Source organism: Schistocerca nitens, chromosome 5, assembly GCF_023898315.1.
Source record: "Schistocerca nitens isolate TAMUIC-IGC-003100 chromosome 5, iqSchNite1.1, whole genome shotgun sequence".
Taxonomy (NCBI): Eukaryota; Metazoa; Arthropoda; class Insecta; order Orthoptera; family Acrididae; genus Schistocerca; species Schistocerca nitens.
The window spans coordinates 205,648,170-205,664,731 of NC_064618.1; the positions used below are offsets into that span (position 1 = coordinate 205,648,170).

Sequence of the window (16,562 nt, forward strand, 5' to 3'; positions counted from 1 at the left end):
GTTTCATTCGACCTCATACCCGAGCCAAGGAAGAACCCACCCTGCCCACATGTTGTTAAGAGAGAAAAGTTAATTTATTTAATATTTTCACCCTGACAGAATGCTTTAGAATGCTCATCCTGACAACTGACAGCATCCAAAGAGAAAAACCCAGTTACATTTAGTAGCAGAAGTGTCACATTTAGTAACACAATTGTTACATTTGATGTCAGAAGCCGTTATAGTTGTTACAGCGTCAAAAAAATTAAAATTACGGTCAACTGGTATTAGTTGTCCGAGAAACTGAGCGGTTTTTGCAGTATTCTAAATTTTGAAATCGATATTTGGAGCATAGTGAATCCGAGAGGTTTCAAGCGAAGAAACCCGAACGTCAAAAGTTAATCACTCTACTTCAGAACGGATACACAGCTGAAAATGGAAATAAATGACAGCCGTTGAAAGAAATTTTTGTCTTTCAAGTAGTGACATAAAATTCGGGCAATGTTACGGGCGTGTCCCCACGTAACGTAACAGTTTGCCTGCAATTGCAGTGCCGTGGCCGACTCCATGTCAATAGAATACCCTCAACATCTAATCAAAGCTGCACCCGGACAAGAAGTGTCTGCAGTCCCTTCGGAGGCTTAGCTTACATGCACCAACAAACGATAATCTTGTCTCGTGAAGGTCGCTCACACCTGCTCTGTATGAGCTCCTGAGCTCATGAAGATACATGTAATTTTGAGAATGTTATAATTTCGAAAAATTTTCGAAAGTAGAAGTTAACAGCATACAAGTCAAAGAATGCCTACCCCATCAACACCTATAAATTAAGAGCAACTATGATCGCTGTAAAAAGACTTCTAAAACCTTACAGCAACCATAAATACATGGGCAACAAAATAATGTATACATCATCCGAAAACGGTGTTTATACTTGCATACATACGCCATCGTACCTGAAAAGCTCTCAAATTACTGTCATAACAATTTAATTAATACCTAAGTTTAGGAAATATAAAACGGCAGTCAAAATACAGTTGCTAACGATGTTATATGCTTGTCAATCCATCTGGACGATATATAAATAAGTAGCAAAAAATGGCTCCAAGCACTATGGGACTTAACATCTGAGGTCATAAGTCCTCTAGACTTAGAACTACTTTAACCTAACTAACCTGAGGACATCACACACATCCATGTCCGATGCAGGATTCGAACCTGCAACCGTAGCAGCAGCGTGGTTCCGGACTGAAGCGCCTAGAACCGCTCCGCCACACTGGCCGGCTAAATAAGTAGCAATTCATGGTCAATGTTCTGCTCTTATATAAAAATGTATAATGAAAATAATGTCACCAACATTGTACCGCAGGTCAGCCGATAACGGCAGTTTAACCGAAACAGATCTGTAGTGAAAGTGAGAGAAATAAAATTTAACATCACACAGACGTGAGCCTAGACACTCCTTATAAATATGTCACTCGCTGACTTACACTACGTTGCAGGTCCTATGGAACAAGCTGCTGACAGTTTCGTCATTTGAGATGAAAGTGTACGTCCTGCGACTCTTACGCCTGAAAATAAAGCTTGTTAAAATAACTGAACGCGTAAAGTACAACAAGTGCTGCCTCCGTCGTAGAATAACTCCTACCTTTGCTACCATTGAATGAAAGCCAAATCCAATCTTGTGCCTCGCATCAAGATGTACACGGTAAGACTTTGGGTGACTCAATAGATGCAAGTCCAAGTGCGCCGAAAAGAAACCATCACTCAAGAACTGTACGTAGCCCACTTATGTTTTAGCAAAAATGTAACGCCACTAATTTTCCATCACATTACTATATTAGCTGATAGATACATTCACTTCATATGTGAGCGTGTTAGATACACTCATAACAAGACATTCAGTAAGCTCATGAGTACCCAACATGATGCAAAAGTACAGTAAAAGAATATGAATATAATTTTGGTTTTTACCCTTAGGTAAAGAACCTTCCAGATATTGCGTTTTTGTATTTTATCCTTTTGTCAACTTCAGTATCTCCTGTATCATACTAGTATCTCGTGTGTTATACCAGGCTTTGTCTTTTTACCTAAGTAATCCTCTGCTGCCTTTCCTATTTCATCTCTCAAAACTACTCATTCATCACCTACTGAATTCATTTCCCATTTTTCTCCAAAGTTGCCTAATGCTACCTTCGAAACATCCAACGTCATCTGGTTCATTCTATTTATCGCATCCTCATCGCCTTAATTTCCTACTTTTTTTTACAATGTCTTTACTTTTAACCTGAAGTTCATAAGCAATAAATTGTAGTCAGAGTATACATCCCTGGATATGTCTTACAGCTTAAAATCTGTGCATCATTATATCATCAGTCTGAAACGTTGCGGAGTCTCCAGGTCTCTGTCACGATTCTCAAACCAAGTGTTAGCCAAGATTAAATTTTGCTCCGTGCAAAGCTCCACCAGACTGTTTTCTCTCTCATTCCTTTCCCACAACCCATATTCTACTATTTTTTCTTCTCTTATTTTTCCTACTACCGAATTCCAGTCACCCAGCACAATTATGTATTAAGTACGGTAATAATAAATTGCAGAAACCCATGTCTACTTAAAGGTAACATAAGTAGAATGTTCCGAAAATATCCACTGTTTCGCTCTCGCTCAGAAGAGAACGCCGGAAAACAGACACTACATAGTAGCATCAATGCATATGTATAATAAGGGCTGTGGATGAAGCTTACAGTGATTTCAACAGCTAAGTTGTAATTAAGGATCACTACCGACAAGTTTTACTCGTACAGTCTATTGTAAAGTGATACCTAAAGAAATAACGCGTACATCTTATGTATACAGAAGTGTAGCAAAATATACGTAGCAACATTAAAAGCCGTGAATACATAGGGGTATTTAAATGTTACAACTGATGTGTTGGTATACGGCTATATGCGTCAGATATATTAGACTTGATAATGGCCTAAGAGACCAAATTGGCCAGTTCCAATCACTAAATAAAGTTTAATTTCTGACAGACTCGTAAATCTCCACTGGGACCGTGACGTGATTTCAATCGTCACCTAGTTCACAGCGGCTGTGGAAACATAAGTAAATATACTGATTAAATTATGGATTTACGAAACGCATTCACTCGTGATATTCTAGGCGCTTCAGTCTGGAACCGCGCGACCGTTACGGTCGCAGGTTCGAATCCTGTCTCGGGCATGGATGTGTGTGATGTCCTTAGGTTAGTTAGGTTTAAGTAGTTCTAAGTTCTAGGGGACTGCCGGTCGCGGTGGTCTAGCGGTTCTAGGCGCTCAGTCCGGAACCGCGCGACTGCTAAGGTCGCAGGTTCGAATCCTGCCTCGGGCATGGATGTGTGTGATGTCCTTAGGTTAGTTAGGTTTAAGTAGTTCTAAGTTCTAGGGGACTGATGACCACAGATGTTAAGTCCTATAGTGCTCAGAGCCATTCTAGGGGACTGATGACCTCAGATGTTAAGTCTCATAGTGTTCAGAGCCATTTCAATCACTTTCACTCGTGATAGTAATGTTGTACAATTGTTCGATTGCCACACTCACTCAGAAACGGAGCGCTGAAGCATTACTCGGCAAAACGAAACGGTAATCTCGCCGCGGTGACAGCAACGTAGTGTTTACACCCACGAAACAGGTAAGGGGAAGTAATGTTGGTGAACACTCCAGCATTCTTACATTTGGAGCGGTGTCGCAGGCCGAACGTCATCACCGCGTTTGCTGTCGACACAGTTTGTGGAAGACGAAATTTCAAAACCCGAATGCGATGTTCGCTGTCGTGTTTACATGTTAAGCCCGAATCTATTTTGCTAACCGGATCAAATATCGGCTTCTCAGTGTCACTTGTCTAACACATATGCATTATGTAAATCTGCTGTTCCGATTTAATCAGCTCTGTGACGTGAGATTATGAGCGCCTTAGCAGATGGTTCAAATAGCTCTGAGCACTATGGGACTTAACTTCTGAGGTCATCAGTCCCCTTGAACTTAGAACTACTTAAAGCTAACTAACCTAAGGACATCACACACATCCATGCCCAAGGCAGGATTCGAACTGCAACCGTAGCGATCGCGCGGTTCCAAACTGTAGCGCCTAGAACCGCTCGGCTACTACGGCCGGCCCTATCGTTTCATTACTCCCGCCAGATCACGCACGTTATGGAAAATAATTCTGACATGGTCACTAACTGAACCTTACTGTAATCAGATGTTTTGGATATTTAGTAACAATAGCTAGAAATATTCCTAATGCCTATAGACATTGCAAGTGAGCAACAAAAAAGTAGTTCACGCGATGCACTAAAGCATTGAACTTAATAGATTCTGAGCGGTAGCGTAGCGTACAGAGAGTTAAGATGCGTTTGTGCCTAGTACGAGATTGGAGATTCAAACCCTTCCGGTGGTTTGGAATTTTTATTTTTAAGTCTTTATGAGAAAAGCTTCACTCATTTTTATTCAGTACTTGTACTTATTTTATTCATAATCGTTTGCCTCATCATTTAATAATCGTATTAACTGTTTTACTTGTCTAACACCTTACAAATGGTTTCGAGAACTCAATCCCTCTCCTTCTTTTGTGGGTTACGGAATCTTCTGTCACTGCAAATGGTTGCGTACGAGAGCGCTTGACAGTAAGAGAAGGTGGATATAATAATTTACAAAGTAGCCTGCTATAAAGGATAATAGGGTAGTCGCGAGTTGGTTTTGCAGCTTAAGTAAATATTTCCGCATTGTTATATGTTGTTTTGTCAAAGAGAGAGAAAATATGATACTCCTCAAATGAATGAAGAAAAACTTGATGGTCCATATCTCAGCGATAGTCTAACATTTTGGGTTTTGTGTCATTCCTGAGAAATTAATCTGAAATTATTTTACTTAAATCCATATGTAAGAGGTAGCGCTCTAGAACGGTTCCTATAACAGAAGTAATTTAATTTTCTTACTCGTAAACTTTTAAAGTGACCAAGAATCACTATTGCCAATACACACGTCAAACCGCTCTTTAATGTAAGTCACAGGACCTCAAATGCACACGCCTCACTATTGAGCTTTTAGTAAAATCACGGTAAAGGTTGACATATTTTGCTATCTTTTCACTTACGCGTCCTGCCTTCACCAGAAGTCCAAAACATGTTTCAAATGTATGGCTTATGACAGATACAGTCAGCGATCCATTTCGTTTCTATGGCAGCACCCGTCAATAACATAAACAACGTCTCTGTCTTTATGTTACGTAACTACGTTCGTAAACTTTCAATTTTAGAACAAACATAAACCAGTCCTGTACTTTAAAATAGATAGCTCACTCTTACATCATTTTAAACACAAACTATTGCCCTAATTATTTAATTACGATGTTTTCAATTAAATAATCTTAAAACTGAAAATTCCTTAACTCGTAAATCCTTTGGACTACCTAACTTGCGTTCATTTGTAACTCAAGAATCTCTGACTTTGCGGGTTATTTTCTACTTGTAAACATTCCACGGTTTAAGATATCGCTTGTTTCTATTATAATTAATGATTTCTCTCAAATAGCAATTATTTAGTAACTTTAGGTTAAATGAGAAAGAAGGAACTAGGTTTTGACTTTCAAACAAAGTTAATTTATTACCTCCCCTTTACTTAATACGTACGGAGACAAACGCCACTGAGTGATCGAGTGCCAAATAAAACTAATTCCCCCACTCTAGGAAATGAAGTAATACAAAATAATCAAACAAAAATCCTAGGTGCTGCCCCCACTTTTTAACTCAATTTAAAACACGAATTGAAAAATTCTCAGCCACTTCAGGTGTTAGCGACCCCACTAAGAAAACTTCATAAAAATTTCACTCGTCACTATTAATTACAGGAATGATGGTTGCAGTGGAATTCCGTTTAAATATGGTTCAGCTAGAGTCTGGATCAACACGAGACGTTACTATCGCAACTCTGAGTGGGATAAACTTTATCAAAATAAAAAAAAGACCACAGGTCTGGGTGTTCCGGTAACAGTCTTCAAATCTCTACAAAAATCGAGAACTCCGCTTGACAATGCAATAATTCAGTAGCCACAAAATCGTAGTCACGTATTACCTTCGTGCACCATGTGTTATTTTCCCGTAATTCTTTTCCACTTCCAATGGGAAGAACAATGTCATGAGGAGGTCTTATCACTGGTATCCTTACACGGTCAATTTTAATCCCTCTCTTGTACCTTTCTTTTATTTCCGTCATTGCTTCTTCGAAATACAGATAGAACAGTAAGTGGGAAAGACTACATCCCTGTTTTAAACTGTTTTTAGTTCTATCCTTTCGCTTTTTGTCTTTCAATCTTATTTTTACCTCTTGGTTCGTATACGTATTATTTTACCTGTCGTATTATAACTGACGGGACAACATACGAGGGTTGGAACTGTAATAGTGGCAACTATTTATTTACAGCTCGTACAAAATAGATACGTGTTTCAAAATTTTATTGACCTTCAAAGTAATCACCTACATTGTGTATTACCCGTTGCCAGCGATGTGGAAGTCATAGGATACTCTTAGCAGTGCCAATTGTGTTGACAGTTCGAGAGGCGCGGTCTTTTGCCCGACGAATTTGTAGCCGTTCTGATGCGAATGTCGTGAAGTGTTTCCTTCATTTTGAACTCACGAGGGCTTAATTCAGGGAAATGCAGTTTGTGGTATAGCACTTAGCATCCCCATCAGTCAGACAAATCAGTAACAGCTTGTACTGTACGTGCTTGAGCAATGTCCAGCAAAATGATGGTTAGATCCTGCAGAAAGTGACATCACTTATGTCTCTAAGCTGGTCGTAGGTTGTGTTCCAAAAATGAATAGCATAGAGACAGTAGTGATGACACTTTCTGCGGGACCTGACCATCATTTTGCAGGGCAATGCTCAAGCACGTACAGTGCAACTGTTACTGATTTGTTTGACTGATGGGGCTGCTAAGTGCTATACCACCTACTGTACTCCCCTGACTTAAGCCCTCGTAAGTTCAACTCGATTTCTAAACTGAAGGAAACACCTCACAGCATTCACTTCAGAACTGCTACAAATTCTTCGGGCAATAGACCGCGCCGCTTGAACTGTCAACACAACTGGATTAAGAGTATCCTACGACTTCCACATCACTGGCAACGGGTTATACACTATGCTGGTGACTACTTTGAAGATCAGTAAAAGTTTGAAACAAGTAACGTTTTTGTACGACCTGTAAATAAATAGTCGCCACTAATAAAGTTCAAACCCTCGTATATCGTTCTTACAGCTTTCACTACAAACTGTCTACTTATTTAACCCTCAATATCCTCCCCACCCTGGTCGATCTTCAGTGGAATCCCCAGTTGCAACGGCTAAGGAATATTTCTTCCATCCGGAGTTCGAAGAATTAAGGTACGCACCATTCCATCTCTGCGTGCTCTTGTTTCCATAATGAGGGGTCTCTTTACATATGTGTTGGCTGCTTATTCTCTTGTAAGAGCACAATGTGTCCTACTCTACATTTAACTGGTTTTTTGTTAGGAGAATTATATTTGATTCTTCATCGCGAGAAAATAATTCCCCGTCACTGAATGACACGAGACACAGGACCAAATTTGTTGTCTGAAATACTATCAATTGTAATGCGTTACAGGACGCATCAAAAGGCCATTGTTTGAGATGGCACCCAAGCCTTCTTACAATTATCACCGAATAAAAAGCGTAGAGATTTAACGTGATCTTCCTGGTTTCGTGTCGAGAAGAGCAATTTGATAAATTACAAAAGAGGTCGTCATTTATAGATTTACACGTTTACCATCTGGCCTCACATGCAGCCCATTTCTCCTATCTGCAACGTTGCATGATTTGGCTAGAAGGTTTAAAGGCATTTATCCTATTGCAGCAGAACTTATAGATAAAAGTACTTTCATAGAGGACTTTCCCCCCAGCTGCGAGGACGGTAATATGGTCACTATCTGTATCCTATCAGGTGACGGGTCTGTCGCAACAAATAAAGCTTACGGTGACAAAATGGGCTACAAACTCTAATATACTAAAGGGCAATTGAAGGGCGGTCAATTAAAGAACATACCACAATCTTAGGCATCGACTGGGATATGGAATCAGTTTCAATCCTCTTCGATCACCGTCTCATTACCAATAAATAACAAGATGAACTCGCAACTAAACGTCAGATACTGCACACGACTGCGAAATTTCATGATCCTCTTTGGATCTTTTCACCAATATCCATAAGAGGAAAAATCTTTCAAGATACATGGTGGAGGAGGCATACATACGAACGAGATCTTGCGTCCAGACTTAGTCAACCGATGGTAGGTTTCGACACCACAGCTCGCTCATATGTAACCATTCAGAGAACCAAAATGGATAGGTTTTTGCAGTTAAAAACCGCAGATTTCACAAATTCATGTTTTTTGTGATGCCTCAGAAATATCATACGGAGCAGTGCTGTACATTCGAACATCCGACACCAAAAATGCATTTTTCCGTTGTGAGTAAAAACAAAGTTTGTCCTATGAAAAGGGTAACGCTTCCGTAGCTTTAATTACTAGCTGTCCTACTGTATTCACACCTTCTGAGATATTCATACCAAGCTTTCGGATTTCACACTGCAAACACAATAATATTGAGCGTTTCCATGCTGGCGCTTGGCTGGATACGAAGCGATCCAAATCGCTGGAATACGTTTGTTGCTAATAGAGTAACTGAAATTCGTGTAATTATAACGCCATCGCAGTGGAGATACTGCCCTACCACATACAATCCGGCAGATTTTCTATCATGTGGAACTTCGATAAAGAGATTACAATATTCCATGCACGGATCCTCGTGACTAACTCTGAAACCTGAAACTTGACCTCAACAACAAATCTCTTGTGATCCATTAAAAGAGACACGAAAGATATACGTACAAACAAGCATTAGCTATTAATGCATGGGTGTGACCCATTGACGCATCAAAATATAGTTCTTGCTGAAAAGCCGGCCGCGGTGGCCGTGCGGTTCTAGGCGCTCCCGTCCGGAGCCGCGCTGCTGCTACGGTCGCAGGTTCGAATCCTGCCTCGGGCATGGGTGTGTGTGAGGTCCTTAGGTTGGTTAGGTTTAAGTAGTTCTAAGTTCTAGGGGACTAATGACTACAGCGGTTGAGTCCCATAGTGCTCAGAGCCATTTTTTTCTTGCTGAAAACTTTTGCAAATAATGGCATGGATTCTCCGTTTCATCCATAACAGTACATGTCCAGAGAAGATAAAGGGTCAATTCACTGTCCACGAACTAGAATCAGCAAAACAAAGCTGTATACGAATGGCCCAGCATGAAAGCTTTCCAGCAGAACACAACCCGCTGCAAAACAAGACAGAGTTTCCAGCGAAATCAAAGATACACTATGTGATCAAAGAACTTACACGTTCGTGCCGCTCTCCGTCGGTAATGCTGGAATTCAATATGGTGCTGCCCAACCCTTAGCCTTGATGACAGTTTCCACTCTCGCAGTCATACGTTCAATCAGATGCTGGAAGGTTTCTTGGGAAATGGCAGCCCATTCTTCACGGAGTTCAGCACAGAGGAGAGGTATCGATGTCGGTCGGCGAGGCCTGGTACGAAGTCGGTGTTCCAAAACATCCCAAAGGTGTTCCATAGGATACAGTTTTGGACTCTCTGCAGGCCAGGGATGTTGTCGTGTAGCCTCTCCGCCACAGGCCGTGCATTATGAACAGGTGCTGGATCATGTTGAAAGATGCAACCGCCATCCCCGAATTGCTCTTCGACAGTGGGAAGCAAAAGGTGCTTAAAACATCAAAGTAGGCCTGTGCTGCGATAGTGCCACTCACAACAACAAGGGGTGCAAGCCTCTTTCATGAAAAGCACGACCACACCATAACACCACCGCCTCCGAATTTTACTGTTGGCATTACACACGCTAGCAGATGAGGTTCACCGGACATTCGCCATACCCACATCCTGCCATCGGATCGCCACATTGTGAACCTGATTCGTCACTCCACACAACGTTTTCCCACTGTTAAATCGTCCAATGTTTACGCCTACTTACACCAAGCGAGGCGCCGTTTGGCATTTACCGATGATGTGTGGCTTATGAGCAGCTGCTCGAGCATGAAATCCATGTTTTCTCACCTTCCTCCTGACTGTCATAGCACTTGAACTGGATCCTGATGTACACTCCTGGAAATTGAAATAATAACACCGTGAATTCATTGTCCCAGGAAGGGGAAACTTTATTGACACATTCCTGGGGTCAGATACATCACATGATCACACTGACAGAACCACAGGCACATACGACACAGGCAACAGAGCATGCACAATGTCGGCACTAGTACAGTGTATATCCACCTTTCGCAGCAATGCAGGCTGCTATTCTCCCATGGAGACGATCGTAGAGATGCTGGATGTAGTCCTGTGGAACGGCTTGCCATGCCATTTCCACCTGGCGCCTCAGTTGGACCATCGTTCGTGCTGGACGTGCAGACCCCGTGAGACGACGCTTCATCCAGCCCCAAACATGCTCAATGGGGGACAGATCCGGAGATCTTGCTGGCCAGGGTAGTTGACTCACACCTTCTAGAGCACGTTGGGTGGCACGGGATACATGCGGACGTGCATTGTCCTGTTGGAACAGCAAGTTCCCTTGCCGGTCTAGGAATGGTAGAACGATGGGTTCGATGACGGTTTGGATGTACCGTGCACTATTCAGTGTCCCCAAGGCAGAAGCGACTCTCATTGCTGAAGACGACACGTCTCCATTCGTCCCTCCATTCACGCCTGTCGCGACACCACTGGAGGCGGGCTGCACGATGTTGGGGCGTGAGCGGAAGACGGCCTAAAGGTGTGCGGGACCGTAGCCCAGCTTCATGGAGACGGTTGCGAATGGTCCTCGCCGATACCCCAGGAGCAACAGTGTCCCTAATTTGCTGGGAAGTGGCGGTGCGGTCCCCTACGGCACTGCGTAGGATCCTACGGTCTTGGCGTGCATCCGTGCGTCGCTGCGGTCCGGTCCCAGGTCGACGGGCACGTGCACCTTCCGCCGACCACTGGCGACAACATCGATGTACTGTGGAGACCTCACGCCCCACGTGTTGAGCAATTCGGCGGTACGTCCACCCGGCCTCCCGCATGCCCACTATACGCCCTCGCTCAAAGTCCGTCAACTGCACATACGGTTCAGGTCCACGCTGTCGCGGCATGCTACCAGTGTTAAAGACTGCGATGGAGCTCCGTATGCCACGGCAAACTGGCTGACACTGACGGCGGCGGTGCACAAATGCTGCGCAGCTAGCGCCATTCGACGGCCAACACCGCGGTTCCTGGTGTTTCCGCTGTGCCGTGCGTGTGATCATTGCTTGTACAGCCCTCTCGCAGTGGCAGGAGCAAGTATGGTGGGTCTGACACACCGGTGTCAATGTGTTCTTTTTTCCATTTCCTGGAGTGTAGTTTGGAATTCCTGTATGATGGTCTGGATAGATGTCTGCCTATTACACATTACGACCCCTTTCAACTGTCGATGGTCTTTGTTAGTCAACAGAGGACGTCGGCCTGCACGCTTCTGCGCTGTACGTTTCCCTTCACGTTTCCACTATCACATCGGAAATAGTGGACCTACGGACGTTCAGGGGTGTGGAAATATCACGTATAGACGTATGACACAAGGGAAACCCAATCACCTGACCACGTTCGAAGTCCGTGAGTTTCGCGGAGCGCCTCATTCTGCTCTGTCACGATGTCTAATGACTACTCATATGGAGTACCTGGCAGTAGGTGGCAGCACAATGCACCTAATATGAAAAACGTATGTTTTTCGGGGTGTCCGGATACTTTTAATCACATAGTGTTGATACTGTAGTTACAAGCCGTTTCTTCAGGATGTACTGATATGAGATTGAGGAGAACCTCACTTTGCGGTCTTGAATGTACTGGAAAAGAATGTACTACTCCTACAACGTTCTCATTCATTTGCCAAGTTACTTATTCAACAACCGCATATACGCTTACACCACCTAGGAATTTCTGCTGTATTAGCAGAATTACGGAATGAATATTGGATTCTAAGGGGAAGACAAACTGTAACAAAAGTCATACACAAGTGTCTCCGTTTTAAGACAGCCAGAAGTGCCCGTATTTCTATATCAGTCGTCATTATCGTACTCTGAACTGATGTCATACACAAACAATCAAAGAATGTGTACAAGAAACTGTAAATATTGTACTGTCTCAGATTACCTTTACGGAGTAACGGTCAAAGATTGTAGTACAACAAACAATAGACAGCGCTGTTTACGCTCCAATATGCAACGTTAAAACTGTCACTACTCAGTATCCTTGCACGTAGCATTCAATCTTTGTTAATGAATATGAGGTAAAACGCGAGTCCATTAATATCACCTGACAGGGTAAAAGTACTAGTTAAATGCGGGTGATGAAGTAACATGATAACAGGCTGTCCTGCTATTGGCTGTCTCTGCTCTTACCTCATCTCGAGAACGTCATACAAGCTGACGCCGTTACCTCCTTTCCTTTTCCGTCTAGCAGCTGGTTCCTTCACCACCAGTCAAAGCCCTCCAGTTTACATATCGTATAATAACTGACAAGACAGCACGTATCGTTCTTACAGCTTTAGTTAATAGTCAGAGATATAATAAAAGATTAATACACTGCAAAGAGAGCACTTTTAACCTTCAACATATTATACGTAACCTGTCATTCTCTATAGACTACTCCTTTTTTTACCAGAATTTTGAAAATCTTGTACCGTTTTACAAAGTCGACAAATTCTATGAACATGTCTTGTTTCATTAACAAAGTTGAACAGATGGTACAATGCAGTTTCATAGTCCCACACATGTAATCAGCTTTTGTATCCTGTAAGCAATGTGTGAAGTAAATGTTATTAATTTGTGTTGTTTTTCTTCGCGGTATTTCAGTAATGAGTATTAGGGAAGTAAGATAAATACATGATCTAGGATGATAAAGTCGTGCGCCGCCTCACAAAGATGTGTGATACGCTGTTCCAGACAAGAAGCAGAAGCCTTCGCTCCGCGAACCTGGCGGTTCTCCAACGGATGACGCGGAGCTGCAGTACAACGAAGTATCGCGGGCTGCGGCCGATCCACACAGCGCGCCGCCAAAGCAGCGAGGTAGGTACACACCCGCCATCTTGTTCACTACCATACTCATTGCATCACTAGAAGAATTTGGCTTTACTATTACCGGAAGTCAACGCAGTGCCTCGTGACATATTTCTACCAATGGGCTGAAACACTATAGGAATTTGGATATAGTCTGTTCAGAATTACTTCAGAATTTGAAAAGGATTTTGAAATACCACTACCCGCTACAAAAACTGATGACTTACTTAAATCTGTTATATACACTATTGGCCATTAAAATTGCTACACCACGAAGATGAAGTACTACAGACGCGAAATTTAACCGACAGGAAGAAGATGCTGTGATATACAAATGATTACCTTTTCAGAGCATTCACACAAGGTTGACGCCGGTGGCGACACCTACAATATGCTGACGTGAGGAAAGTTTCCAGCCGATTTCTCATTCACAAACATCAGTTGACCGGCGTTGCGTGGTGAAAAGTTGTTGTGCTGCCTCGTGTAAGGAGGAGAAGTGCGCACCATCACGTTTCCGACTTTGATAAAGGTCGGATTGTAGCTTATCGCGAATTGCCGTTTATCGTATGGCGACATTGCTGCTCGCGTGGGTCGATATCCAATGGCTAGCAGAATATGGAGGGTAATACGGAACGCCGTGCTGGATCCCAACGGCCTCGTATCACTAGCAGTCGAGATGACAGGCATCTTATCCACATGGCTGTAACGGATCATGCAGCCACGTCTCGATCCCTGAGTCAACAGGTGGGGACGTTTGCAGGACAACAACCATTTGCACGAACAGTTCGACGACGTTTGCAGCAGCATGGACTATCAGCTCCGAGACCATGGCTGCGGTTACCCTTGACGGTGCATCACAGACAGGAGCGTCTGCGATGGTGTACTCAACGATGAATCTGGGTGCAGGAACGGCAAAACGTCATTTTTTCGGATGAATCTAGGTTCTGTTTACAGCATCATGATGGTCGCATCCGTGTTTGGCGTCATCGCGGTGAACGCATATTGGAAGCGTGTCTTCGTTATTGCCATACTGGCGTATCATCCGGCGTGATGGTATGGGGTGCCATTGGTTACACCTCTCGGTCACCTCTTGTTCGCATTGACGGCGCTTTGAACAGTGGACGTTACATTTCAGATGTGTTACGACCCGTTGCTCTTCCCTTCATTCGAACCCTGCAAAACCCTACATTTCAGCAAGATAATGCACGACTGCATGTTACTCGTCCTGTACGGGCCTTTCTGGATATAGAAAATGTTCGACTGCTGCCCTGGCCAGCATATTCTCCAGATCTCTCACCAATTGAAAACGTCTGGTCACTGGTGGCCGAGCAACTGGCTCGTCATAATACGCCAGTCACTACTGTTGATGAATTGTGGTATCGTGTTGAAGCTGCATGGGCAGCTGTACCTGTACACGCCATCTAAGCTCTGTTTGACTCAATGCCCAGGCGAATCAAGGCCGTTATTACAGCCAGAGGTGGTTGTTCTGGGTACTGCTTTCTCTGGATGTATGCACCCAAATTGAGTGAAAATGTAATCACATGTCAGTTCTAGTATAATATTTTTGTCCAATGAATACCCGTTTATCATCTGCATTTCTTCTAGGTGTAGCAATTTTAATGGCCAGTAGTGTATGTATGAAGCAGTTTTGTGTTTATATGTGCATGTCCAGGATCTCCTCCAAACCTCTTGGTGTGTTTTCAGTCAAATTGGGCACAGAAGTAGCAGGCTTCACAAACATCAGCACTGTGGGATTTATAAACTCCTAGCTCCAATAGAAGAGCAGTTACGTGCAAAAACGTGTTTTCTCCAACCTCAGGCATTTAGGCTACCCCGCATGAAAGGCAAATTATGTGGGAAAGTACAGGCCTGTCAGACCATCTTGCACTTGCAAACTACATCCTCATTGATTTGCTGCATGTATTCCAATCTCTTTCTTCCTCTACAGTTTTTGTTCTCTACAGCCCCATCTAGTACCATGGAAGTCATTCCATGATGTCTTAACAGATGTCCTATCATCCTGTTCCATTTCCTTGTCAGTGTTTTCCATATATTCCTTTCCTCTCCAATTCTGTGCAGAACCTCTTCATTCCTTACCATATCAGTCCACCACATTTTCAACCTTCGTCTGTAGCGCCACATCTCAAATGCTTCGATTCTCTTCTGTTCCAGTCTTCCCAAAGTCCGTGTTTCACTACCATACAATGCTGTACTCTATACGTACATTCTCAGAAATTTCTTCCTCAAATTAAGGCCTATGTTTGATACTAGTACATTTCTCTTTCCCAGGAAAGCCCTTTTTGCCAGCGCCATTCTGCTTATGATGTCCTTGCTCCATCCGTCACTGGTTATTTTGATGCCTAGGTAGCACAATTACTTAACTTCTTCTTCTTTGTGACCATCCGTCATGACGTTAAGCTTCTCGCTGATCCCATTTCTGCCACTTCTCATTACTTTCGTCTTTCTTCGATTCAGTCTCAGTCCTTATTCTATACTCATTAGACTTTTTATTCCATTCAGCAGATCATGTAAATCTTCACTTTCAGTCAGGACAGCAAAGTCATCAGCGAATTGTATCACTGATAAAATTTCATCTTGAACTGATATAATTTCATCTTTCTTTTATTGCCGTCATTCCTTCTTCGATGTACAAATTGAGCAGTAGGGGCGAAAGACTACATCCTTGTCATACACCCTTTTTAATTTGAGCACTTCGTTCTTAGTCGTCCACTCTTATTTTTCCCTCTTGGCTCTTGTACATATTGTATATGAACCATCTCTCTCTATAGCTTACCCCTACTTTTCTCGGAATTTCGAACATCTTTCAACATTTTACATTGTAGAACAGTTTTTCCAGATACACAGGTCCTACAAACGTGTCTTGATAATTCTTCACTCTTGCTTCCGTTATCAACCGGAACGTCAGAATTGCCTCTCCAGTGCCTTTACCTCTCCAAAAGCCAAACTGATCGTCATCTAACATGTCCTCAATTTTCTTTTCCATACTTCTATATACTACTCTTATCAGCAACTTGGATGCATAATCTATTAAACTGAATGTGCGATAATTCTCGCACCTGTCAGCTCTTGCAATCGTCGGAAGTGTGTGGATGATATTTTTCCAAATGTCAGATGGTATGTCGCCAGACTCATACATTCTATACACTAACGTGAATAGTCGTCTTGTTGCCACTTCCCACAATGACTTTAGAAATTCTGATGGAATGTTATCTACACCTTCTGCCTTATTTGGTCCTAAGTCCTCCAAAGCTCTCTTAAATTCCGATTCTGCATCCTCTAAATCTACTCCTGCTTCTTCCTCTGTCACATCACACAAATCTCCCCCTCATGGAGGCCTTCGGTGTATTCTTTCCACCTATCCGCTCTCTCCTCTGCGTTTAACAATGGAAT

The 16,562-nt window shown here is 42.9% G+C and overlaps 1 protein-coding gene across 1 annotated transcript in view; it reads left to right on the forward strand.

The window, feature by feature from the left end:
• LOC126260861 (neurotrimin-like) overlaps positions 1-16,562 on the forward strand; it is a gene marked incomplete at its 3' end in the record, with an annotated part of 376,714 nt that overhangs the window by 319,949 nt on the left and 40,203 nt on the right. Inside the window, exon 8 of the mRNA XM_049958274.1 lies at positions 13,038-13,160. Coding sequence (XP_049814231.1) covers positions 13,038-13,160 — 123 coding nt within the window. The remainder of the gene's footprint in view (positions 1-13,037; positions 13,161-16,562) is intronic.